The 24,982-nt window shown below is 56.4% G+C and overlaps 10 protein-coding genes across 10 annotated transcripts; 6 read left to right on the top strand and 4 right to left on the bottom strand.

The window, feature by feature from the left end:
• Positions 1-107: 107 nt before the first annotated feature.
• HMPREF1541_03603 (uncharacterized protein) lies at positions 108-1,256 on the top strand (the record flags this gene model as incomplete). The annotated part of the gene is made up of 1 exon (XM_008717954.1): positions 108-1,256. One exon carries the CDS (start codon positions 108-110, stop codon positions 1,254-1,256), a length of 1,149 nt encoding a protein of 382 aa, XP_008716176.1.
• A 643-nt stretch (positions 1,257-1,899) lies between these two features.
• HMPREF1541_03604 (uncharacterized protein) lies at positions 1,900-3,751 on the bottom strand (the record flags this gene model as incomplete). The annotated part of the gene is made up of 5 exons (XM_008717955.1): positions 1,900-2,869; positions 2,939-2,998; positions 3,063-3,218; positions 3,284-3,456; positions 3,518-3,751. 5 exons carry the CDS (start codon positions 3,749-3,751, stop codon positions 1,900-1,902), a joined length of 1,593 nt encoding a protein of 530 aa, XP_008716177.1.
• Positions 3,752-4,454: 703 nt separating this feature from the next.
• On the top strand, positions 4,455-5,645 carry HMPREF1541_03605 (uncharacterized protein; the record flags this gene model as incomplete). Its single annotated transcript, XM_008717956.1, has 3 exons — positions 4,455-4,512; positions 4,570-5,087; positions 5,136-5,645. The coding sequence occupies 3 exons, from the start codon at positions 4,455-4,457 to the stop codon at positions 5,643-5,645; spliced, it is 1,086 nt and encodes a 361-aa protein (XP_008716178.1).
• A 64-nt stretch (positions 5,646-5,709) lies between these two features.
• On the bottom strand, positions 5,710-7,908 carry HMPREF1541_03606 (uncharacterized protein; the record flags this gene model as incomplete). The annotated part of the gene is made up of 1 exon (XM_008717957.1): positions 5,710-7,908. One exon carries the CDS (start codon positions 7,906-7,908, stop codon positions 5,710-5,712), a length of 2,199 nt encoding a protein of 732 aa, XP_008716179.1.
• A 465-nt stretch (positions 7,909-8,373) lies between these two features.
• Positions 8,374-9,522, bottom strand: HMPREF1541_03607 (uncharacterized protein; the record flags this gene model as incomplete). Its single annotated transcript, XM_008717958.1, has 1 exon — positions 8,374-9,522. The coding sequence occupies one exon, from the start codon at positions 9,520-9,522 to the stop codon at positions 8,374-8,376; it is 1,149 nt and encodes a 382-aa protein (XP_008716180.1).
• A 639-nt stretch (positions 9,523-10,161) lies between these two features.
• Positions 10,162-13,791, bottom strand: HMPREF1541_03608 (uncharacterized protein; the record flags this gene model as incomplete). Its single annotated transcript, XM_008717959.1, has 3 exons — positions 10,162-10,331; positions 10,384-13,396; positions 13,453-13,791. 3 exons carry the CDS (start codon positions 13,789-13,791, stop codon positions 10,162-10,164), a joined length of 3,522 nt encoding a protein of 1,173 aa, XP_008716181.1.
• Positions 13,792-15,080: 1,289 nt separating this feature from the next.
• Positions 15,081-15,479, top strand: HMPREF1541_03609 (uncharacterized protein; the record flags this gene model as incomplete). Its single annotated transcript, XM_008717960.1, has 1 exon — positions 15,081-15,479. One exon carries the CDS (start codon positions 15,081-15,083, stop codon positions 15,477-15,479), a length of 399 nt encoding a protein of 132 aa, XP_008716182.1.
• Positions 15,480-16,142: 663 nt separating this feature from the next.
• HMPREF1541_03610 (60S ribosomal protein L23) lies at positions 16,143-16,784 on the top strand (the record flags this gene model as incomplete). Its single annotated transcript, XM_008717961.1, has 4 exons — positions 16,143-16,159; positions 16,227-16,274; positions 16,377-16,537; positions 16,588-16,784. The coding sequence occupies 4 exons, from the start codon at positions 16,143-16,145 to the stop codon at positions 16,782-16,784; spliced, it is 423 nt and encodes a 140-aa protein (XP_008716183.1).
• A 3,444-nt stretch (positions 16,785-20,228) lies between these two features.
• HMPREF1541_03611 (uncharacterized protein) lies at positions 20,229-22,210 on the top strand (the record flags this gene model as incomplete). The annotated part of the gene is made up of 4 exons (XM_008717962.1): positions 20,229-20,641; positions 20,686-20,913; positions 20,962-20,998; positions 21,047-22,210. The coding sequence occupies 4 exons, from the start codon at positions 20,229-20,231 to the stop codon at positions 22,208-22,210; spliced, it is 1,842 nt and encodes a 613-aa protein (XP_008716184.1).
• A 1,660-nt stretch (positions 22,211-23,870) lies between these two features.
• HMPREF1541_03612 (uncharacterized protein) lies at positions 23,871-24,982 on the top strand (the record flags this gene model as incomplete). The annotated part of the gene is made up of 2 exons (XM_008717963.1): positions 23,871-24,070; positions 24,157-24,982. 2 exons carry the CDS (start codon positions 23,871-23,873, stop codon positions 24,980-24,982), a joined length of 1,026 nt encoding a protein of 341 aa, XP_008716185.1.

Below are 24,982 nucleotides of genomic sequence, written 5' to 3' on the forward strand. Positions count from 1 at the left end.
CTTTACTTTACAATTCCGCCAAGACTGAGCCTCGTCTTCACCATTCCTTTCCTTCCTCTGACTTCCCAGTCTCTCCTCTCCTCGCCTCTCCTCTCCTCAAAGCCACAATGCCACCCACAATCCCCGCCTCCACCATCGGCGCCCCCTCCTTCGACCCCTCCACCCTCCTCGACCCCTCCAACCCCCTCCTCCCCACCGCCCTCTCCCACCTCCAACCCCCACACAACGACCTCCGCCTCGCCCTCCTCACCCTCTTCTCCCTCCCCGCCTCCGCCGGCGACACGTACACCTACCACGCCACCGCCTCCGTGACCCTCCCGCAAGTCCAATCCGCCGTCGCCGCCGGCCCCGCCCACGGCCTGCTCGACTGGTACGTCGACGCCTCCGGCCACGCGCGCGGCCAGCACCCCCCTCCCGCGGACGTCGCCGCGTACGTGGGTCTCTTTGACGCGACCAAGGCGCCCGCGGCCGCGCTGAAGGGGTTCGCCGCCAATGCCAAGCGCGGGAGTCTGAGGGAGGGCGTGGCGAAGTGGCTGACGACGCGGCGCTTCGTGGCCGTGGGGGTGCCGGCGGTGGCGAAGCTGAAGGCCGACGGGAATGGCAAGTGGTATGTGAACCCGTACGCGGAGTTTCTGGCGTGGGCGTGCGGCGCGCTGCAGTGGTGTGGGCCGGACGCGAATGCGGGGCTGGTGCGTGTGAGTCACCATGTGCTGCCGCTGTTCATGCATCATTTCGGGTGCGTGTGTCCGAATTGGGAGGCGTTGAGCTTGATAGCGTGGTTTGCGAGGCCGGGGGCGAAGGGGAGGCCGAAGAAAAGGGTTCTGGATGTGGGGAGCGGGAATGGGTATTGGACGGCGATGTTGAGGATGGAGCCGTGGGGCTTGGACGTCACGCCGGTGGATAACATGCAGAGTCGTTGGCGGACCGTGTGGGTTGGGGACACGCTCGTCGTGGATGCGGTCAAGTGGTTGCAGAAGCGGGAGGTGGCGCTACAGCGCGAAGAGGTGCTGTTGTTGGTCTATCCTGTCACGCAAGGCGGTTTCACCGAGGGGGTCATCGATGCCTTCAAGGGTGATGTCGTGGTCGTGGCGGGCACGCAGAATGGGAGTGGCTACACAGGTTTCCAGGGCGAGTGTGTGGACACGTGGTTTAAGAAGCGCGGTGGGTGGGATCTGTGCGTCAGGGTGCCGCTGATGAGTTTTCCGGGGAAGGACGATGCGTTGTTCATTTTTCGACGAAAGGATGCCGCCGCTTAGACGAAAGGAGACTGCCGCATAGGACAAGGACGACTCGCGGCTGATAGGTTTACCACGGCGGACCATTGAGAGACACGTCAGGTTGTCCTTTCAAAGGTCATGCCACCCACCACTCAGCCTTCAGATTGTGTGAGTGCTAGATAGCAGCGCCGCAGCATCGCTCACCACCCGCTGCAGCGCATGAACCAAGCCCAGCCTCACACGTCGAAGCTGGTCGAGCTCGCAGGCTGCTGCAACGCAACAGGCCCTCCAAAGACTCAGACTGCTCGACTCCTGGACGTTGGTTTCCAGATCATGCCACATTTGGCCCGCCCCTCGACGACAGAGCTTGGTCGCACATCTGATGTTGTGATGGAGTGGACGACAAACATCTCACGGGAGTCTTCTACCGCAGGATAGCGAGTCTCGTGGGTCAAGCCGTCACGTCCGGAACGGTGTGGAGCTTGTGTTTGGTGTTCCCGTAAGCGATTCTGATTCATGGGCCCGTCAAGCTCGTTTACGTGGTCTTGAAGAGGAGAAAAGGCCAAAGGGACGCTTCGTTGAGGGGTAGGGGGCATTCGTTGACGGGAATCTAGCCCTCATGGCGCACGTGGCAAATCTTGCAGAACCTAACCTCAAGAGGGGGTTTCTCTATAGCTCCTCATCAAGTCGTATACACGAACTTCCTATTCTCCCTATCCGTCAGATCCAACCAATCATTCTCTCCGCCCACCACCACCGCCGCCCCAGCCCCGTCCCCATCGCCCGTCGCCGCCGCTCTCTCTGCCTCGGCAGCCCTCCTCCGATTCTCCAGCCGACACACCAAGCCATACGACAGAATCATGACCATGGCGACGCCATAGCACACGATCATAGCCACCGTGCCACCCACGTACGCGGGCGCCTGATCGGCGCGAAACGTCTGCGGGCCGATGATGTTGCCCAGCGTCCACGCGATGAAATACCACGCGAACAGCGCCGTCTTCTTGGTGTGGCCCGCGATGTTGGCCTGGTAGACGCTGACGAGCGTGACGTAGGGGGCCCAGTACGTATAAAGAATGTAGAGACCGACGAGCTGGCCCGCGAGGTTGGAGCGGGGGAGGGCGAAGCACAACAGGGCGCCGAGCAGCGGCAGCAAGATGGCGACGGAGATCATGAGGGTGCGGTAGCGGCGGGTGGTGGAGGCGAGGAAGGAGAGGGCGATGCCGCTGAGCGTGGACATGGCGCCGGGGGGCATGGCGAGCAGCGAGGTCTGCAGCTTGCTGAAGCCCAGGCCTTGGATGATGAGCGTGTTGAAGGTCGAGAGGCCGCCGTTGGGGACCTGCAGCGCCACGATGGCGAACCAGATCAGCCACGTCTTGGGGTCCTGCAGGAGCGCTTCCTTGATGTGGTGCGGCTTGAAGGCTTTGTTCTCCATGCCCGTGTTGTCGGCGGATTTGCGTTGGATGATGATCAGCTTTTCGCGCGCCGAGAGGAAGCTGGCTTCCAGAGGGTTGTTGGGGAGGAAGAAGTAGACGACGAGGGACCAGAGGATGGTGAAGGCGCCGAGGGTCAGGAAGATGATCTTCCAGGTGGCGAAGGGCCCGCGGTGGTAGGAGACGGCCCAGGCGATGAAACCATTGCAGATCGGGGCACTGATACAAGGGTGGTTAGTGGATTGCTACTTCGACAAGACCTAGATGTCAAAGAGGTCGGGTACTTACATGACGTTCAAGATGATGGAGTTGCGCCGTGGTTGTTCCTCTGGGCGATACCACATGGCACTAAGAATATCGGTCAGCGTCTTCACTCCCTGGGGCCATGATTGGCATCAAAATCTGAACTCACACCAGCAGAGTGACGGCAGGGATGAGCAAAGCCTCGAAGCCGCCAAGCAAAAAGCGGCAGATGAACAGTCCCGTGAAGTTCGTGCATGCAGCCATGGCCATCTCAGCAATACCCCAGCAGAGGACGTTGGCTGAGAAGAAGGTGACGACAGGCATCCTTTGGACCAAGTCAGCACAGGCACAACGGCACATACGGGCAAGTAGAGCAGGAGAAGCACGGACTTTTGCAGACAATACGCAGCCGGTCCCATGAAGACCAAGCCGCCGAAGAAAGGCGCGGAGCCGCACCAGGAGTACTGCTGCCCGGTCAAGTTGAGGTCCTCTCGCAAGTCGTAGATGGCGGCGGCTGAGATGGCTGTTTTGTCGAGACCGGAGAGTGTAGCGCAAACGAAGAGCTGGAGTTCTCGTCAGCGCCATGCTAGTACCGGGGGGTGTCCAGGGGCGAAGCCGACTCACAATCGGTACGAGTCGCCAATCAACCTTCCGGATGAGCTTCTTCTCCTCCTCCTTGGTGTACTCATTGCCGCGTAGCTCTTGGCCATGCTCTGCGATGAAATGCGCGGCAATGTCGACATCTTTCGCGCGACCTGCTTTGACGGCCTGCACCGCTGTCTCGGCCGTCAGTACCGGGTTTGCTCCTTCTTCGGAAGACGCGCGGTCTTGAGCGACACTGATCTCTGCTTTGCTCATGTTGCCACAAAGGTCGCCGTGCGGCGCAAGGCTGTATAAAAGGGGAGTAACGAGAACAAGCGACGGCTAACGCTCAATACCTTTCCGTCGCAGACTGTAGTGAGTAGACACGCTTGCTGTACTGCTTACCATTCGAGACCTTGATATTGGACCAGCCGCGGGCACATCGTCTATATAGTCCACTACTAGTCTCATGCTGCCGTGCACATGGTGTACTCTTCGATGGTAGACTTGGCACTATCCCCGGGTAGCTGTCGTGGACGAGATAGAGCACGGCCCCTTATCATTAGCCACGCGGACGCTTACCGTCGAGATTGTGTATCTCCGCATACATGACTGCGTGCTCGGGTCTTCGCCGTCGATCTGGGCGTTCCCCGATATTCCTTTAGCGGCTCCAGATGTGATCCACAGCGGCCAAGATAGAGTTGGCCATCAGGAAAACGGTTAAGATAAGAGCCATGGCAATTCTGCCGCGCGGGCAACGTTGACCTCGGCCAGGAACCGTGACCACTGAGCGGCCGTAGTGCTATAGTGGGCGGCGCGGCGCGGCGTAGCCATTTTCTGGCCGCTATACCCATGTAGATGCTTAACGGCCTAAAATGTAGTATGGCGCTCGGCATCAGCAATATAAGACCTTGTGCGAATGTCAGGTATACTCTATCAGATTGTCAGTCGAACACTAGATTCTGAGTACGCCGTCAAGATGATTGCGCCTGTCGAGCATGTGCAGAGCAAGGAGCCTGCCTATCCAGACTACCTTCGTATGCTTCATACACCCGCGAAGAAAGAATCTTTGTTCTAACACGTCGTGCCAACAGCTCACTACGACCCGAGTGAAAAGGTTGAACCGGTTGGCGCTTTCGAGCACGATGACCCGGGCCACAGAGCAGATGCCGCGCTACCCAACTTGATGAAGGAAGCGACCAACATGTTCGAACTGAGCCCTCATTGTGGTACCGAGCTTCACGGGGTGCAGATATCCGAGTTGTCATCCGCGGGCCTTGACGAGCTGGCGCTCCTGACGGCCGAGCGGGGATGCGTCGTTCTGCGCGAGCAGAAGTTCAACGACATCGGCTTCGAGGCGCAGAAACAGATCGCCTCGCACTTCGGGCCCCTGCACCGTCATGGATGGATGCCGCATCCGCAAAACGGCCCCATAGAGTTTGTCATCGTCTTTGATTCCCAGGATGATCTCAGGATCCGGAAGTCGTGGGCCAGAAAGAGCCCAATCCAGTTCCACGTGGATCAGTCGCCTGAGCCACAGCCTCCTGGGTTGACATTCTTCTGCATGCTCGAGTCGCCTCCGGGTGCGGGAGGTGATACCATCATTTCGCATGTATGTCAAGCTCACCCCGTGCAACGAGCCACTATTGACTTTTCGCAGATGGGACGCGCTTTCGATCGTCTCTCGCCGTCATTCCGTAAACGGCTGGAAGGCCTGAACGCAATCCACACCACGGCCAATCCGATTATGCGCGAGATTAGAGACAACGGCAATCAAGCCGTCCTGCGGCGACCAATCACCAAGTCAACTCACCCTGTCGTGACCGTTCATCCGGTCACCAAGAGGAAGTGTCTGTTCGTCAACTCGTCTTATACTCAAAGTATCGTTGGCTGGGACGAAGAGGAGTCGGATTACATGCTCAAATTTCTGTTCGATCATGTCAACCGTGGTGCCGATTTCTCGTGCCGCGTGCGGTATGAGCCGGGGACAATCGTGGTTTGGGACCAGCGTTGCACTCAGCACTCTCAGACTCTAGACTACAATCCAGGTCAGCGACGCCACGCCTTCAGATTGACGCCATTGGCAAATGTGCCAATTCCAAGTAAAGTCGAGGAGGACGATGGGAGCTGTCAAGAAGATGAAGCTAGGGTGATGCTGAACTTGTGCTAAGAGATTCGACAAGGCTCGTACCACGAGTTGATATGCACAGCTCGCCGTACGACAGCCGAATTTTTCATTCTGGTGTAATCTGGCCTAGCCTCGCCAACAAGGTCTCGACTTTGAACAGTCCGAGATTGGTGAGCCCCTTCACACCCGCAGCCCCTTGGGCGGAGACGCGATTGATCCAGCGCCAGCGGCGTATAAGATCCAGTAATTCGCCTAGTTCGATGCTGAAATTGCCAGCGCTGTCGGCCGTCTGGTCAGTATCTTGAGTTGCAAGATTGGAGCTGTCGTCAGGCTGAGACGGATTATGTGGTGTAGGTGCATTCCGACCGTGTCGCGGCGAAATAGTGCAGAGCAGTTGAACCATGAATGAGCCAGCCATTGCGAAATTTGGTCGTGACCAGCAGTGCCAGAAAGCGTTCCATTGCGGGTCTCGCAGCTTTTCCAAAAATTCCACAAGCTCCTTGACACAGATTAGTGCGCCTCTCACCACGGCGGCTGCGCCCTGATTGTATTCGTCACCAGGAACCCCTTTGACGAAGCCTTCTTCCAGTGGGCGTAATAGAGCTCGGAAAAGCATCATGTGAGTGACAATATAGGACAAGTGCAATGCTCCGTTGCCATCCAAGCATTGTAGTTCCTCGACAGTTTCCGGGCGACTGCCGCGTTGAGGCGGATAGGAAATTGCCCAGGATCTCAGGTTGGTTGGAAGAGACTCTTGCCAGTTACGGAGTCTCGCTCGAAGAGGCCTGGCTTCCTCAAGGGACAATCGTAAGTCAGTGGCCGTTGTTGCTTCCCCTCGCACGGTGTAGTACGTGCACTGAATGTCTGCGAGGATCGTGGTAAGCTGAACAAGAAATTCGAAGTGATTCCTCGTGTAATCAGGAAGACCCTCTCCGCTCGAGTCCAGAACTTCAAGTGGTACGACATCACTATCGCAGTCGTTCAAATGGCTGGGCATGCCTCGCGACAGGGCAATCCATTTCTCCATGGTCCACAATGCCCACCATAAGCGATGTCGCAGTGTCCGTTCCTTGCTGGGAATCAAGTTCCATGATAGCGAGTTGCGGTGAAGACCGATTGTTTGAGCGGCAGACGTGGTGGCGCCTATCAACGACCACTTGAAAGCGGTATCGGATAGAACAGGATTCGTCGGGAGCCCATGCTGAAGCAGAAGACAGGCTTGCACTGTCGCAAGGGTAGGTGCATGGAGTTCGTAGCAAATAGCGGACCAGCACAATCGATACAAACGGTTGCTCGACGGTGGTTGAGGAAGGACGTCATAAAGGGCCTCGTCGTATAACATGAAGGGAAGAGCAGTCGCGCACATACCTACCAAGAGGGCAAGGCTGGTCGTTTCGAGAGACGAAACATTTGCGGGGCACTGGTCCTCAGTAAGCACGGGAAAGTAAGGATTGACAAACTTGAAGTAAAGTCGACACAGGCGTAGTGCCGTTTCGCGTTCGACATGACTCCATAGGTCGGATCGGGCTTCTTCCAGCTCAGCGGCCCCGACGCGCGGTTCGGCATTCTTGATCAGCCTGTCCTCGGTTATACCGAACATGGGCACGCTGCTCGATACTGGAGCCTTTTGGGAAGATTTTGAATTGTCAGCGACTCGCCGAAACTTCAAGCCGGTGGCCACAGCGTCGGTATGGCCTAGTCCATCGTAGGCCTGGCGGCGTAAAAGAGAGGCATCCGACGTTCCAGTTGGGCCAATATAGAAGCTGAAGGATTGTGGGAGGTTCTCGAGCGAGATTGGCTGACAGTAGGTCTGTTCAACATCATCTGCATGTTCTGCCGGCCTTGGCTGGATGGCTACAGACGGCGATGGCTGCTGGTCCGGCAAGCTCTGCGATGTTGGCGGAGGTGACCGTACAGCGTGCCAGAATCCGGGAGTAGGAAAGTCATCCGCATAGGCAAATGGTACATCGAGAGAGTTCTGGTCTTGGGTTGACCATAAGTTATACCACGGCAACGACAGGTGGCGATGCTGGCCGTTCTCGAGATCTCGAGCAACACTGCTCAGAAGCGGGCTGAGTCCAGGAGAGCCGCTCTCGAGACGCTGTAGGGTTTCAGGCTCAGTATACCGATGACGCTGTCGCTTGGCCGGCCATTCCAGAAATTCACACGACTTGGACAACTTGGTACAACGCTCGCAGGGTGGTCCCGCCAGCATCTCGCAGGCGACCTTCCGTTTCCTACAGCCATCACACGGCCGCTGTTTCCGAGACTTGTATGCCCGGCCAAGACCAGCAGCTCCAGACATGACTGTGCTTCCATGAATGAGAACTAAAAGGGTGGCATGGACGTCGAAGCCAAGGTTGTCGTTGCGCGCTTGTCCTTATCTATATTCCGGAGATAGACGTTCTATCTCCCTCTACTTGCCCACCTCCTGGAGGGTATACCATTGTTAGACGCCCAATGCGGTGTCTATCCCTTGAACGCCTATTAGTACCTAGTGTGCAAGTTGGGGTACCTCGGCGTGATCACATATCAGATTCCGCCGTCCTGATCTCATTCGCCTTCGTCTCATTCCAGAGCTTTATGGCTGCGTCAACGGAACCTGAGGCAAGTAAGTTGGGCGGTTGATCATCTAGAAATTCTAGCACACCCAATAAACCAATTCCCAAAACACCGCAATTCGTAGCCTCGTAATTCATGCCTTGCCCCTATCCTAAACCAAAGCCCCCTTCACCAAAATGCTCTCCAATAAAGACTCGTCGCGCGCAGCTCACAACTCCCGCTCCACCCCCCACCCACTCCTCCCCTCACCGAACCCGCCCGGCGCCCCCTCCACGCCCCCACTAGCGGGATAGAAGATCTTCTTCAGCACCATGACCACGAGCATTAAAAACACGCCGGCAATGGCGCGATCGATCGTCATAGTCCCGGCGGCCGCAGTGGCGGTGATGTTGCGCTCCTCGCGCCGCTCGGCGACCGTCTGCAGCGCCGCGTGCTGCTCGAGCGCGGCGGACGCGGCGGCGAGGGGCGGGGCGTGCAGGTTCATCATGGGTCGCTGGGAAGAGGTGGCGGGGGCGAGTTCGGAAGCCGTGAGGCGCGCTTCTGCTGCGCGTTGAGTGGATTCGGGGGTCGGGGTGGGGGAGAAGGCGGAGGAGTGGTGTTGTGGAGGTGGGGGGCGGAGGGGTTCTGATGGCGCTGCTGGAGGATGTGGTTGCTGCTGCGGCGCGGGCGGTGGTATTGATGGCACCGTAGGTTGCTGTTGTGCATTTGACGGCTCCTCGGCTTTGGGCGGTGTCTCTGACTCCTTGCCTTTACCCTTGCCGACGTCTCGAGCCTCGACCGCCATGCCTTCAGGCAGCACCTCCAGACCTACTTCAGCACCTTCCTCGCCAACTTTAACGCCCTGCTCCTGGCACGCAGCCCACCATTCCTTCATGACCTCCTCATTCGTTTTCTCACAGCCGCCACACCTCCACTGCCTACTCTCCCTCGCCAACCGCTTCCGTACATGTTCCGGCGCCTCCAGCCCTCCCACCTGCCCGGCAGTGCCAGGCTCTGCCATGAACGTGCGCAGGGCCGTCAGCGCAGTCCGCACGCCCCATGCCGGCATCCACGTTTCCTCATGGAAGCCCGATATGCTTAGACAGATCTCGCGGTTGACCTCGAAGCGGGCCGAGGGCGTGAGGAAGCGGAAGTTGGGTGGCTTGAGCGGATACTGTGGTGGGAGGGTGATGCGCCCGTGATACAGGCCGCCGGCGTACGGCGAGGGTGAGGGCGGCCCTAGCAGCGTGAAGTGCCATTCATGGAGATCGGCGTCTGAGACAGGTGCGGCGTGGAAGGCGGCGGATGGGTTTGGTGCCGAGGGTGAGAGTTCCGCGGTCTCTCGCAGGAGGCGCCGGATCGTGGGCGAGGGTGCCATTCTCTGTGTGTGTGTGTGTGTGTGTGTGTGTGTGTGTGTGTGTGTGTGTGTGTGTGCAGGTTGCAGCGTCGGCTGGAGTGGTATGTAGGAGGACCTTCACCTGGACGTAGAGTATGGGGGTCTGGCTGCACGCCTCCAGAACTTGGATTGTTTGACAATGAAGGGATGGAGATATTGCTGAAGACTTTTGCGCTGTACGTCGCCGCAGCAGAGTCGCTTGCAATATCACGCTTATGTATCACAGAGTAAGCGCCGGGCAGTTGGCGCCTTACTTGTGAAATGCATCAGAGTGAGAGAGAGGTGTTCAAGATGTCGCGAGATGTCATCGGGGGCAACTGCGGCAACTGCGGCACTCCGATACGCCGATGTCACGTGACATGGGTACAGCCTCATCGAATCCATTCACTGCCTGATCATACATTCGGGTCAACTTCTGAGGCCGAATGTGTCTTCGATACAACTCCTGGCATTGGAAGGAGACCAGGGGTACTGGTGTGGAATGTTGGAGATAGACTCACGTGTAGTGTGCACAATGACCTACGCTACCACATCGCTATGAAATCCTGCAATTATATTCCAATCCAACGCTTGCTAACCAGCATCACTTATTCATTCGATACACCACCGCAATGCCGCTGTTCAAGCGTCGTCAGGCAGTCTGCCATGGTCTCCATTCACGCCGTTCCCAGCGAATCCATTCGCCGCCATGTCCGACATCTCAATATCGCTCTTCATGCCGGGTACACTAGTATCAGTGCTCAAATACTCTTCCTGGGACTCGAAGAAGCCGGCGTGATGGACCTTGAGAGCTATGACGACATTAGCATGTTGCCCAAATTTCAACGTGATAAGGAAACTTACAGGTCGGGAAAGGCCACCAGTCACTCCAATCCTCCTTCATGAACGCCTCGATGCGTCCCGGGTTTTCGTGCGGGTCACTGCTCACCGGGTTCGGCGGCGGCACCGTGCGTTTCATCTCCCCTTGCAGACCCGGCGCACGCCTGAGGTTCTTGAGCTTGGCAAATACCTTCAGTTGCGCCGCCATGGCAACCTCGACAATCGGTCGGCCGAGGCACGCGTGTGCTCCGTACCCATGGTGGATGTACAGGTCGCGGTCCCGCGTGATGTCGATCTCGAGCGGATTGGGGAACACCGTCTTGTCCATGCCGGCCGCGACGAAGTCGGTGTAGATCTGCGCGTCGGTGGACACGTGCACTTTCTTCCCATTATCGTCGATGACAGTGTCGACGCGTGACTTGCGCAGCAGCCCGAAAGCCGCCGGTCGCAGTCGATTCGCCTCAAGGGCATAGCTCTTAAGCTTCTCGAAGTCGCCCTCGGAGTCGGACCACGCGCAAGCCTGGATGTCGGGCCAGTGGTGCTTGTACTCGTCGGAGAGGTAGAGATCGAGCATCTGCGAGCAGTGCTGCGCCTGGGTGGCGGTCGCGGCCGCCGCGGTCGGGATGATCGACCACACGACCTCGTCGACCGACTTGCCGCCCTCGAACAGGCGGCGGATGAGCCTCGTGCCAAAGTCGCCGAGCAGCTTGCCTGCATGGCCCATGCGGAACAGATCCGACAGGTGCAGGTAGCTGTCCGCCTTGACGGCCTCGCAGACGATGCGGATGAGCTTCGAGATTGCTTCGCCGGAGCCCTTGGCCCCGAGGCGCAGCTTAAAGGAGCGCGCGGTGTCGAGGTCCAGAAAGACATAGGCGAACATGACGGACATTGCTAGGTAGAGCTGCTCTACGGTGATGCCGACGGGGTTGACGTCGTCGGGCGACTTGAGAGGGATGTGCCACATCTTGGCGTTGAAGATGGCGTGCGATGGGTTGGCAACGTCGCGCACCGCGTCGAGCTGGTACCAATCCTTGAGCAGGATCTCGCTTCGGACGGTCACAAGCTGGGTGGTCAAATCCTCGTAGAACTTCTGCACCTGCCTGAGGCGCTCATTTTGAGTAGGGCTGTACTGGTTGGGATAGCTTGGGCCGTAGATGTGCTCGCCAAACTCCTGCTTTTGCTTGAAATTGGCCTTCTTGTCGCCGCTGAGCATGTAATCGTGGCCTGTCAAGTCACGAGTGTGAGCATCCCAGGGAACGGCGAATCGTCCTGTGTCCGCAAGAATCGAAGTTACGGCCTTCCAAGACTTGATCGAGATGGGCAGGCCGATGTAGCTGGGTCGTTCAAAGTTGTAGTCCTGGGCCTTGTGCAACTTCGACTGGATCCGCATGTTCTCCTCGGGGACAGTAAAAGGAAACATTGCGTAGACTGAACTGCCACGATACCAGTTGGGCAGAGCACGCATCAACAGGTTATAGAAGCAGTGTCCTTGTGCGACATCTGGATCAGACTTGATCTGATTGAAACCCCAACTGGTGAGATTGGCAGGCGAATTGCCAACAGTGTAGAAACGATCACCCCGTGTGAGCGCGACAGCGTCCGCGAGGATGGCTCGAGATATAGTGTAGCCAGGACACAAGCCAGACCCCGGGTCCATTGGGTCTTTGGCATCTTCCGCTACCATGCCGGGGTACATCTCCACATAGTCTGGGTGGCCGTACAATGCCTTCAAAGCGCCGGCAGTGGCCTCGTCGCGCGTGATGTCAGTGAACGTCTTGTGAGGCTCCAACTTGAAGAAGGCGCGCAGCTCGTTGAGCGTAGCAACATTCCACGATCTCGCCTGTTTGATACCCAGGGTCTCAATCAGCTTCAAGACCACAGGTACATTTCGTGGACCGAAGGCTCCGGCAACGTCCTCGGTTGCGTCTGCCAAGATGTTGACCAGATCTTCATCACCGAAGCGGCCAAGACCATTGCGAGTGTATTTCCCATCGTCAATGGTCCAAGTAGACGGGTCTTCTCCTTGCTTGTTCAGCCAGCCGTATAGATTACGCACGACTTCAGCTTCGGTCAGGGACTCGAGATCATTTGTGCCCATGATCTTAGAATATAGCTCGTTGGTCCATTGCTCATCCTTTTTGCTGATGGCCGAATGCCAGCGATAAAGGAGATTGAACTCCACGCTGACCTGGTTACCAATACCGCGAGGTGTACCCTCGATGTCATAGACATCCTCATTGTTTCGAGGATCAAGAGTCCAAGTTGAATTCGTACGATTGAGGTTGAGGATGGTGCGGACGTAGTCAATAAGGATGATGTTGATGTATAGGCCACACGTCACCAGTCTGGCTGTCTGGAAGAGCTCCTCGTCGAGTGCTAGGATACCTTTCAGGTCATTTTCATCATTGGGCGCCTTAAATCGGTTACCCTCGTTGATAGTTTTCAATTGCATGGCAACATAATTGTGGTATCGGTTGAAGCAGATGACAACGGCGGCAACGCCAGGTGGGAATCCCAACAAGCGTTTCTCCGAGAAGGTGTCCGGCTTTAGAAGACCATCCTTGAAAGTACGGATCTTCTTCAAATCTTCAATGCTGCTTCCATAAAGCGGGGCGAGATCCAAGTACGACGACGTCTTCACGCGAGAATGGTCTCTCTCGTCAGTGTGGAAGACGTCGTGAATGATGATGGTGGCGAGGTAAAACAGCATACTAGAAACCTTGTTCGGGTGCTCTCGAGCCTCTTTGCGGCGCGCAAAGACGGTGTCGAAGATGACTCCAGGGTCTGGTAACACTCCTGGTTGCAGGGTTCTCGGTGTTACGGTCCTGGCGTAGAATGAGCCAGCCTTGCCCAGGTGAGGGTACATGATGTTGTTGTTGGACCCATCTGCTTGGCGATACTTGTATTCGTTACCCTGGAATGATAGGGGAGGGTGCTCTAAGTTGTTCCAGAGGAGCTTAATGAACCGGGTACTGATCTCGTCCAGCGGTCCTGAGCCTACGGGCAACGACGAAGCGAGCCGTAAGATCTGCTCCATCTTTCATTGGCGTTAGCATGTCTGGACCAGGTTTTATTCCGAAGAGCTTGCCTCACCTGGTACTTTCTGTCATCGACATAGCCTCCGTTGAAGAGCTCCGTATCAAGGAAGGAAGATATCAAGCCAACGTTCTCACCAAGGCGACCAGTCTGGCTGGCAATGCCCCTAAAAAAGTCGCCCAAGGCAGGCTTGGGCCTCGTTGCCTCTATCGCGCCGAACAGAACTGGGTTTGTCGGATCAGGCTTGTTGCTACTGAACAGTCCGCTGACAGCATTTTTGAGCGTCGCAAAACCTGACGAGGGACGTGGACTGACGGAACGTCCTCTCTTCGGTTCCTCCGGCACTTGGAGAGTGGAAGACGCATCCGAGGCCTTCCTCTTCCTGCCTCGCGGCATATTGAAACTTCTGTTCGTAGATTAGAAGTATAAAAAAGGAAGCCACAAAAGCTGCAATACTACGGACGAGAGTGCTTGCAAAACTTCGAAGGACATTGGGCCAGGAACGATGCTACATATCAATGCTGAAGAACGGCTATCGAGAAGGCAACCTCAAGTCCCCGGCAGGGGCAGTGTTGCATAGCTCATGAGCTGAGGCTCGAGCTGACCAACACGAGTGAGCATTGGTGGAGTGGTTTCTGCAAGACATGCAGGGGTTCGCAGCACTGGCTCGAGGAGGACGTGCAATAGCTGGACCATGATTGGCGAAGGGGAGTACCTGGGCGGGGGGCGAAAGAACCCGAAGAGGAGCGCAATAAATGGACAGACCCGCGTTCGCCGATCCATAGGGCTTAGGGGGCCGTCGGCTTGGAGGGCCTTTGACCAGGACGATTCCGTGGCAAAAGTGCCATTCTGAATCCATGCTGGGGTCGTCTAGACAGGTACATGACAGGCTCTGTATGTCTCGTCGATTGTGCTACCTTCCGAGATGAGAGCAGTGGTTCACCTGGCTCGGGGCACGCACGTGGTGAGCAATCGATTCTATATTAACCACACTGTGAATCCGTGAGGGCCCGCTTAGTGGACACGCTCGTACCAGGTCCCTGAAGTCCCAAGCAAATGAACATGCAGCCGAGGCGGCCGCCTAACCGGTGGAGATTGGGGGCTGACTCGAGCTCGACTTGGGAAGACGGAACACCTTGACCACCTTCCTTATTATCTCACATCCAGATAGCGGAGTAGTTGTTGATGATACCGGACCGAGTAACTTTTGTGACCGACGAGGAGCGTTCTGTCCTTGCATGGGGCGTCATCGCATTGTTGACGCTTGCCGCACAAACAATGGCATTGACGAGCCGGAGCGAGGTCCGTTCTGGATAGGTGCATGTCCGTCTCGATCTGTGTCACTGCCATCGAATTAGCCCAAATCCCCAGAGTAGATGATCGCGTGAGCGATCAATCTTGACACGACCGTCCGGCTGCCTTGTGAAGACTTCCAGTGCTGTTGGTGCTATCGTGCAGACGCGACAAAGCGTAGTCTCCTCGGGCATGGCACTGGCATAACGCCTACGTCACAGGTTCGTTTAGCTAAGGTGACAGTCCCGAACATTTTGGACGCTCTTCCGGTTCTACACAGATGTGCAAGGAGTGAATATTGCAATACGTCGCCGGGGCAGAGCATTTGTCTCGTTGAACGAACCTTCGTCAGACAGAATCCATCAGCAGCCTTTCGACACATTGTGCCCGAGATGTCCGCAGCTAATTATGCTCTTTTCACAATTCCAGCATATCTGGTCATCGCAATGTTCCCACACGCATATAGTGTGTGGTTGATCACTACAAACAACAACAACAAATGGGATTTACAGTCACCTCGATCGACGAACAACCGCAGCAAGACAGAGGCGTCGGTTCCGAAGCACATATATCGCCGATTTGAGCGGTGTCGGTCTGCCCACGAGAACATGCTCGAGAACATGGCTTTTGTCGTGGGAGGAATCCTGTCTGGTGTCGTGACCAGATTGGATGCTGAGTGGATGAATCTGATGTGCGGTCTCTACCTTGTCAGCCGGATCCTGTACACTATCAGCTATGTGAGCATAGCAAGCGCCAAGTGGGCACCCATGCGGACAGCCTGGTATCTGTAAGTCTCCCGTGAAAGCTGCACGATACAGCTGCTTGAAAGCAAACTGCAAGAGGAGGGCAGAACTTTGTCTACTCGTGACCCCTTCCGTATCCATTCGGCAACGTTTGTCTTCATCTGATTGCAATGTGGCGGTCGAATGCCGCTGACCAACCACACAGGCTTGGGAATGTGGCAGTCATCTCGATGTACTGGAAAGCGGGCATGATACTGGTTCGAGAAGGCCAACTGCCATAGACTGGCTGGTGGAGGTTCTACGGACAAGCAGGGGCGGATGAGTTTGTTGTGGTCGCGGGGCGAATGGACAACTAGTACTACATCGAATTGTAGCAGCAGCAGCAGCATGAGCAAATTGCTTCGGAGACACGAATTTGACCAAACGAGTACGGTTGAACGGTTCATCTTTACTTTCTACTGACTGCATGCTCTTTCTTCGTCTTCATCGAGGTGGCTACGAGACTGTAGAGCGATATTGCTGTTTGCCGCCAGGGCAAGAGCAGCCAATCATAGCACCGCAGCACAAAGTGGGGAATATGCCAAGCGCACACAATATGAAATCTTGGCGTGGTCACGCCTGCGCATCGTAACTTCAACAAGTTTGGACCAACTTTTTAACGGACACCCAACCCTACCGAAGCCCTCCACTCGATCCTCAAATACAGTCGAAATGGCGTCCAAGAGAGGGTATGTTGGCGTCGCGCTTCTTGCGCTACCTCCGCCGTTGCGTCGCACTGGCTAACTCGAGATGCAGTCGTGGTGCCTCTGGCAACAAGCTCAAGATGACCCTCGGTCTGCCTGTGTACGTTCAACCCATCGAAAACTGCCAATATGCCCGAATAATCATCTATCTCGAGACGATTGCGATGGCTATGCTACAAGAATTGGACTAACAAGACGATAGTGGTGCCGTTATGTCGTGCGCCGACAACTCGGGTGCCCGCAATCTCTACATCATCTCCGTCAAGGGTATCGGTGCCCGCCTCAACAGACTGCCCGCTGCCGGCGTCGGTGACATGGTTATGGCTACGGTCAAGAAGGGAAAGCCTGAGCTGAGGAAGAAAGGTAAAATTAACCCACACGAAGCTATGCAAATAAGTCTAACGCTGTGGCAGTCATGCCTGCCGTGATCGTCAGACAATCGAAACCCTGGAGGCGGCTGGATGGTGTCTATCTGTACTTCGAAGACAATGCTGGAGTGATTGTCAATCCAAAGGGTGAAATGAAGGGCAGTGCCATCACGGGCCCGGTCGGAAAGGAGGCTGCTGAGCTTTGGCCCAGAATAGCCAGCAACAGCGGCGTGGTGATGTGAGGTACCGGGATGTCGACAGAATCGAGGAATGACGGGAGAACGCATCAATGGTGTTTTCCGATACCACGGCCGCACCGAGCGATTGCAGTGTGACCGCCACCTCCCCCCCCGCTCACAAGCGGCAAGGACAGCCTTTTTAGCGATGCCACGGAGGCGGTGAACACATCAGGTCAAGATGATCAGCATCCCGAGGGCAAGGCTAGACGCGCTTGAATGAAAATCATGAAAGCCACGTACTTCGTGACCTCGTCAGATTCGATATGTGTGATTTCCTTCTGAGTTGGCCACCAGGGGTCGACAGAACTGCCGAGCGGACTACCCATACTTACGGCAGATCATTCTTCATTCTTCATTCTTCGGGGTCGATGAGATTGACTGGCGGCCTCCTCGGACTCACAACTTTGCTGTGAGGATCGGGAGCCTTCCCGTCAGTGACGCCGATCCCTTCTGGTGGGCCACCCGGGCCAGTGCCAGCCTTGCGCTGCTCATCTTAGCTGGCGTATCTACAGGCGATCCTCCATTCTTCTGAACTATGACTACTGTACTGTAGCCTATGTGGAAACCCGGATCATGTGGAAGGGCAACAAGATTTAGGGGCCGCACATGGCAGAGGACATCCGGGGCGGTTCATAGGTTCCCAGCGCCCGTGCTACAAGACTATCGGCAACCATTAAAGTTAGACCTCGTATACGAAGCATGAAGTCCCGGGTAAAATGTGCGGCCCACCAGGTCTAACCAGAGCCTTGTTTGGGGGACCTCAAAAACTTCGGATCTTCTGTCCAGTAGAGAACTGTAAAGGTCGCTTGCTAGCGGGATCAGTAAGTACAGTAGCTTGTCGAGCATGATCGGGTTCCTCCGTTGCGGAAGAACGAATAATGACGCCTGACCGCACGAGACAATTGTCGAGCTCGCTACGCATGGGTGCCGCACATGGCGCCTGCGCACGGGACCTCTGCTAGATTTGCCGAAGGTCTAAAGGAAACTTGGTGGGGCACTAGAGGCACGGTATCTTCCTGGCCCAATCCACAATATGTACACATGGTATGCAGGGAGGGGGGGGCGGGGGCGCGGGTCTGTCCTGAGAGTGACTTCTGATGAATGATATTTCGCTAGGACGGACTTGAGGCCGGCGTCATCCGCGTATGGTGGCCCGCCCTTACAGGTTCATCGATAGGGAGAGAGGGGAGGGGCAATCAGCCTGCATCTCGCAGACATGTAGACAAACAGGCTGCCAAGTTTTGCGTGCAGAGGCAGCGAAGCCGACGGACCGGCTAGACTCTCATCTTAAGCGAAGTGACAGCTTGTACGGAGTACAGGTCGGGTAAGCCATCCAGTCCTGTGGACTGGGGCAGCGTTTCTGGGTGCTGGATGGGCACGTCCTGTGGCCCTTTGACGTGCACCGTTTGCCGAAAAGCAAGCTTTTCACTTCCCCCAGACTCGTAGGGGCCAAACAAAGCCAGACTTTAGCCCCCCCTTGCTGCACGATCCGACGAGACCAGTGTCCCGTCGACGATGATTGCTACGAGCATTCCGCTGGGGACCTGGAAGCCACTTATTCCTCGTCGATCGTATTTGTCTTTGCGGCTCTTTGCATTTCGATCTGCTCAAACTCGGCTGACGCCCTTAGTCCTGTCAATCGTCGTGCACGTTCACGCGGCTGGAATGTCCCGTGGGGGCCTTTCCCAATGAATCTTGCTTAGCGAAACGTTGATTGCAGACTTTGGCTCGAGTGGGCCTCGTCTGCGTGTGGAATTTGCTAAGCTGCTGCACTTCCACCTGGTTATCCTATCCTATTCTCTCCACAGACAGCCGCATGCGCGCGCCACATCCGCCACCCCGACGTATCAGAAAATCTGAACTTCTGCTGATTACAACACCGGTTAGGCTTAGACAGTCATCAAACACCCCTCTGGTTGCATGCCCAGGGAGCGCCAGCTTGCTGGCTTTTGGTCGCCGCACCTACTTCCGGTTGACATCATTTTGATAAACCCCATGCACCGAAACCTGCTTGCTTGTCACATCGGAACGCGCATGACACTAGTAGCTTGCCGTCGGCTGGCTTCCACTCACTGGTCCGCCCCCGGTCTGTACGAGACTGGTACCCGACAGCACGGTACCCATTCCCTCTGCCTGCCTTGGGTTCTCTTTTGGGGGCAAGAATGCGATAATGTCAGCAGCCAAAGCCACTGGCTCCCGAAAACGGTGAGATGGAATCTTGAACCTTCTATCTGTCCGCCCTTACGCAATCCAATCTCTGTGAACAGTTACGCGAGCTGACATGGCTGGCCGTCATCCGGCAGGCACCACCCCCATGACGACGTATTACATGTGTAAATACTCTCGAAATAATACCGTCAGCGGACTGATAGCAAAAGCCAGCTAGCAAAGGAAAAAGAACAAGCTAGGGATTTTCGGGTCCTTGAGGTTTCTGCCACGCGGGAGCTGGGTCTCATGCTTTCGACAGATCGCCACCAAACTCACCTTGTGGCATGCTGCCAAAGGCTGCCAAAAGCTGCCAAAAGCTGCCACACCAGGCTCGATGCCTACATGTGACCGGGGTTTCGTTCAAACCAAGCTCCAGGAGTCATCCACCCGCAGGCTCAGTGGCTCACCAATGCCGTCGTCCAGCTAGCCTCATTCACCTCTGCCCTTTTTGGGAGTCGGGGACGGGGTCTCTCGCATCGCACCAATAGGCTACCACAGCTTCCGCTCAGCGCATTTGAGGCCATGCAGGCTGTGTTTCTCCCCGACCAGCCTATGGTTGTCCCCAGACGCATGAGCCTTCGTGGCATAGCGCTCCGAGGCTGAGGAAAAAGAGGCGTCTTTGTCCCATGCCAGTGTGTTTGACACCACCCGCTAATAAGGAACCTCCCAGAATTCGCGCCTCTTCTTCCAGCCGCATACTGTTGCCTCTTCTATTTCGAGATCCGGATGAACCATTTGCTGCGACCCTGTTTCATCCCGTCTCATTCGTCTCTGCCCTGCCTTCAGACCGCAAGGATGCTGTCATATCTCTCTCTATAGGGTGCTGACGAGAGTCTGCATATGATCCAAATCCGCCCTCTGCAGGGCTGCCAAACCTTCCTCAAGAGGGCCCCCCAGGTTTTGCCGTCTCTTAACGGCCCAACGCCCACATCCCACTAGCGTTGAGATTCCAATGTCCCTGCTCATTGCTCCAGCCTTGTCTTTAATACGAGTGATCGGCTACTGATCGTCGCCGCTTCTTTCAACCTCTCCTTTTGGAGCTCCATCCCTTTCTTTCCCTCCTTTTGGTGCATGCCACTTGACGGCTTCTCCTGGACAAGCACACGACGGTCCTGGGAATCGCATCTTGAGCCGACATCAGCACTGGCCGAGGTCAAAGTGAGGAACAAGGGCCACAGGACAGCACTTGCGAGCAGTAAATCCCTCTTCGAAGCAACAGAGTCACCGCTCTGAGCAGCCATGGCCGGCCCTGGAGGCGGCCCACCCCGGAAAAGCCACACTAAAAGCCGAAAAGGATGTCGAACTTGCAAACGGCGCCACATCAGATGCGACGAGACCTTTCCCCAATGCAAGAACTGCTCCAAGCACAACTGTCGGTGTGATTACATGGACATGCCAGCTGCTGGCGAAGAACCCATGAAAGGGTCTCGACCTCCCGATCTCATGATGTCTTCTGATCTTCAGAAACGACTCGACAAGTGGCGCTTGACCGGGGAGAGCCTCTTGCCAGATCTGCGGTCGCCCGATCCTATGTATTGGACACGCTTCTCTACAATCGACCTACGACTCATCCATCATATCGTCACGCTAGCCACCGATCTCCACACCAGAGGCTACAGTCCCTGTACGTCTTGGGCTGCAAGAATGCCTACGTAAGTCCTATGGCACTATGTCCCGACGCGGCTGACATTCGTAGCCTGATCCCAGTTGCGCTCTCTCACGACTTTGTCATGAGTGCGATGCTTGCGCTGTCTGCGTCACACCTCGCCTGGCAGACCAAAAACCCCGATACCGAGAACTTGGCCTACCATCACCGAGGTGTGGCATTGAAGGGCTTGCATGGAGGACTCGGCCAGTTCTCGCGTGAAGTATCCGAAGCTATCCTCGCAGCTTCCATGCTTTTGTCCTGGCAAGCTCCCGAATGGTGAGGACATTCTTAGCATTTCGACATCTGTTGCTGATCAGTGCGCAGGAAAAGCTGGGCTTCATTACAACAAGGCATTTCTACCGTAATGGCGTCATCCAAAAAGCATTTCGGTGATACTTACAGAAAACAGGTCATGTCCTCCATGCGTCCCTGGGCCCATGAATCGGAACTGGCAAGATTTCTCGACGTGCAGAGATCCATCTCCCGAGCAAGAACACCGAGCACGCCCACGTTTCCCAACGCCACTACCGGAATCCCAGACGACGAAGTCCGCCGCGTTGATGAGATGATCACAGCCCTCCACAATCTCAAGCTGCGTCTCGCCACGAATCCCGAGATGGCAGAACATGCCGGCCACGTCCTCGACTACCTCACCGAATTGCGGCAGGACTTCCCGATTCCCTCGCCGGAGCGCGCCTTTGCCCGACTCCAGCCCCTGCGCGACTTGATCTTCTGGCTTCCTCCCGCGGTCCTTCGCGCCGGCGAATCCGACCTCCCATCACTGACCCTCCTCTCGCACCTGTACGCAACAGCCCTCACGATCGAAGGCGTCTTTCCCGAGATCGGCGGCGCATATCTAGGCGGCATGTGCCTCCAGCCCATCGAACGCATCCACGAGATCCTCAACTCGCGCCGGAGCCAACAGCCCCAAGACAGCAGCTGCCAAGTCGCGCTCCAGATCGTCGAGTACCCCATGCGCGTGGTCGCGGCATACAAGACCCAACAACGTAAGACCAGCATTGGCCTCGAGCAGCACGCATCCGTGCCCTACCGGCACTCGCCGCACCAAAGCCCATCCTACATGGCCTCGCACATGCAGCTGGCGTCGCCGCCAGAAACAACCAGCACGCTGTACTCTAACTCACCCGTGCAGACACCTCAAGGTCTGCCGACGGGGACAGGCACATACTTTTCCGGCTCGCAGTCTCTGACATCCGGCCGTCGCGACTCGCCTGGCTTGCGGCCGCCGCAATCGGGCCTCGGCGAACGCAGCTCCAGCATGTCGATGGTGTACGGCCAACACGCGACAGGCGCGGCGTCTCCCCACCTTCACCAGCAGCAGCAGCAGCATACACAAGTGCGCAGTTCTCATGACTCTAACCCATCGCGAATGGAGCATTTTGGTCAGCAGCAGCAGTCAGCAGCAGCGTCATCGCCCGGGACGCAGCCGGCACTGTCACAATCACTCCAGCAGCAACAGGGTTACCAACAATATTACTCGGGCATGACTACCGCTGCTCCTCATCATAGCCATCATAACCGGTTCGTCACTCCTTCGCAACTTTGGGCTTGATAGAGAGCGTAAGGCTGAGATGTGACTTTTTTTTTCACGACAGGGACAATACGTTTGAGGGGAGTGGTAGGGCACTTCAGCAGCAGCGGCACGAGTATCAGAATCTTGGGCAACAGCACCACCAACTTCAACATCGGTACCACCACCAGCAGGACCCCCATAATCGTCAACTTCAGTAGCAAGCATCAGCCTGGGTATCGTCAGCATTCGTCGCCCGCAGGAATATCGATGTTGGCAAACCCACGAGGATTTTCAAGGCGTGCTCGCCCCAGCTACCGAATCGAAGGATGCACATCTTGACCCTGACGAGCTGAGTGCGGAGCCGGAAAACTACTTGAAATGCTTCGGAGAACAGGACCACATCTGGCGCCGCTGCCTCTTTCACCTCTTCTTTCTCTCGGTCGCCGCCATGACCATATCTTGAAATCATTGGCGCGAGGACAATTTTTTGTTTTGTTTTTTTCGCCACGAAAGAAATAGGGCGAACAAAAAGGGGAGGGGCCAGGATTGGGAACAGCTTTTCCGCTGCCTCGCTTTGCTACGCCTGCTACTGCTACTGCTACGGCGAGACTAAATAGCCGCACGACATGACCTGCCATGGGATGGCATGACACAGGGTGTGGCATAGCGATCACCAAACAATCGACGACGAGGGGTGGTGATATGTTACAATTCCGGGTTTGTTGGGGCCTTGCTTGGTTGAAGGGGGTTTGTTTGCGTTTTTCAACTCCCCATACTTGGAACGTTTGCGAGCGAATTGATGCAAAACAAGGGCATGGGCGAGTATGTCTCATGCATGTTTTTGGAAGCGAGGAAGCGAGGCCCGAGGGCGCCGGGGTGAGAAATCTACTGAGGCCCAGGGAAGGGACAGGGACAGGGACAGGGAGGATGAGAGATGGAGGGAAATAGGGCGAAAAAGAATGGGCGAGGGGATGGGGTCATGGTCAGCTACCTTACATACCCAGCGGTAGCAGACGAAGAGTTTTGGATCAGACTGAAATTGCATAGGAAGAACAGCTGGTGGTGGAGGAGGAGGAGGGACAAGCAGGCCCCCCCCCCCCCCTACTACGGGGATACTACCGCATTACAACGGCATTGGCTGCAAGAGCCACGAATAATGATTACCTACCCACCGTTGTGTAGCAAGGCAGTCCGTCGCTTGCTGCCCTAGTCCACTGGCAGTATACTGTAGGTGTTCGTTGCAAAGGTGGAGCCATGAATACCGCCTCAAACCGTGTTGACAGACAGTTAGTTCACTTTCAGTGTAAGCACGACGTCATGGCATGCTGCCTGCCTGTGTTGGGCTGGGCTGAGCTGAATGATCTGACTGCAAACTCCGCCGTGATGCCTGCAGGATCACTTTTTTTTGTTACCGGGCGTCACAACAAGCCTCTGCAGGGTTGACACGAGTACGACGTTGACTTAAGCGGCCGTTGACGTTCCTGAACTAGCCTTCTTCTCACTCCACGACGTTACATTTGGGTCCCTCTGTCCACTTCCGATCGCAGACCCTCATCGCCCTTGCAGCGAGCGCGCTACCCCCAAGCCGGCTAAGCATAAGCATAAATCTATTTCCGACTGCGTGTACATTTGCGCATGTGCTGCAAGAGAAGTGAAAACCCGCAAGAACGTGCAGGCTACCTTTAAGCCATGGCTGAAGATGCGGCCGCTGGCGGATGGAGCACGATTGAATCAGACGAGGTGGGCCTGCATTGCACCCGTCCGAAGCGCGGAAATCATCAGGGCTGACGATGGTGTTTGGCAGGGCGTTTTCACATCACTCATTGAGCAATTGGGGGTCAAGGGTGTACAGTTCGAGGAGCTCATTTCGCTCGACGCGGACTCGATCCGCGCTTTGAGGTAATGTCGGACCTCGTGAGTGCGTAGCCGCGCCTGCGCCCCCCCGCCGGTGCATGTCTTGACTGACCACGTGCGTCCTCCAACAGCCCCGTCTACGGCGTCATCTTCCTCTTCAAATGGATCGGGTCGAGCTCGAGCGACACGAGGGCTCCGCAAGACGGCGCCTACGACTCCGAGGCCGTCGATGACCGCCAACTCTTCTTCGCGGCGCAGACGATTCAGAACGCCTGCGGCACCCAAGCCATCCTCTCGGTCGTGCTCAATAACGACGAGGCGGGAAGAATAGACATCGGGCCTTCGTTGCGCGACTTCAAAGACTTCACGACCGGCTTTCCGGCCGACCTGCGCGGCGAGGCGCTGTCCAACTCGGACCTCATAAGAGACACGCACAACACATTTGCGCGCTCGAGTCCCTTTGCGGACGAGACGCAGCGCGATCCCAGCGCCGGGACAGAGGACGTTTTTCACTTCATCGGCTACACGTGTCATCACGGTCGGTTGTATGAGCTGGACGGCCTGCAGCCATTCCCCATCAGCCACGGCGCATGCTCCGCGGAAGAATTTCCCGAGAAGATCATCCCCGTGTTGCAGCGGCGCATCGAGCGCTATCCACCGGGCGAGGTCCGGTTCAATCTCATGGCCGTCTGTGGTGATTTGCGCGTCAAGGCAGAAGAGTTCCAGGACTACGAGAGCATGGCGCGGGAGAAGCGGAAGCGGGCGCAGTGGGATTGGGAGAATGCGTTGCGCAGACACAACTTTGTCGGCTTTACTGGCGAGGTGTTGAAGGGCGTGGTCGGGTTGAAGCTGGCGGCGGGTGAGGAGAGCTATGCCGGCTGGGTCAAGGAAGCGGAGGCGTCGACGAGGAGGAAGCTGGAGGAGCGGAGGGCTCGAGGGCAGGAAGCTGAGGGGTGA

Source organism: Cyphellophora europaea, assembly GCF_000365145.1.
Source record: "Cyphellophora europaea CBS 101466 unplaced genomic scaffold supercont1.3, whole genome shotgun sequence".
NCBI classification, from domain to species: domain Eukaryota; kingdom Fungi; phylum Ascomycota; class Eurotiomycetes; order Chaetothyriales; family Cyphellophoraceae; genus Cyphellophora; species Cyphellophora europaea.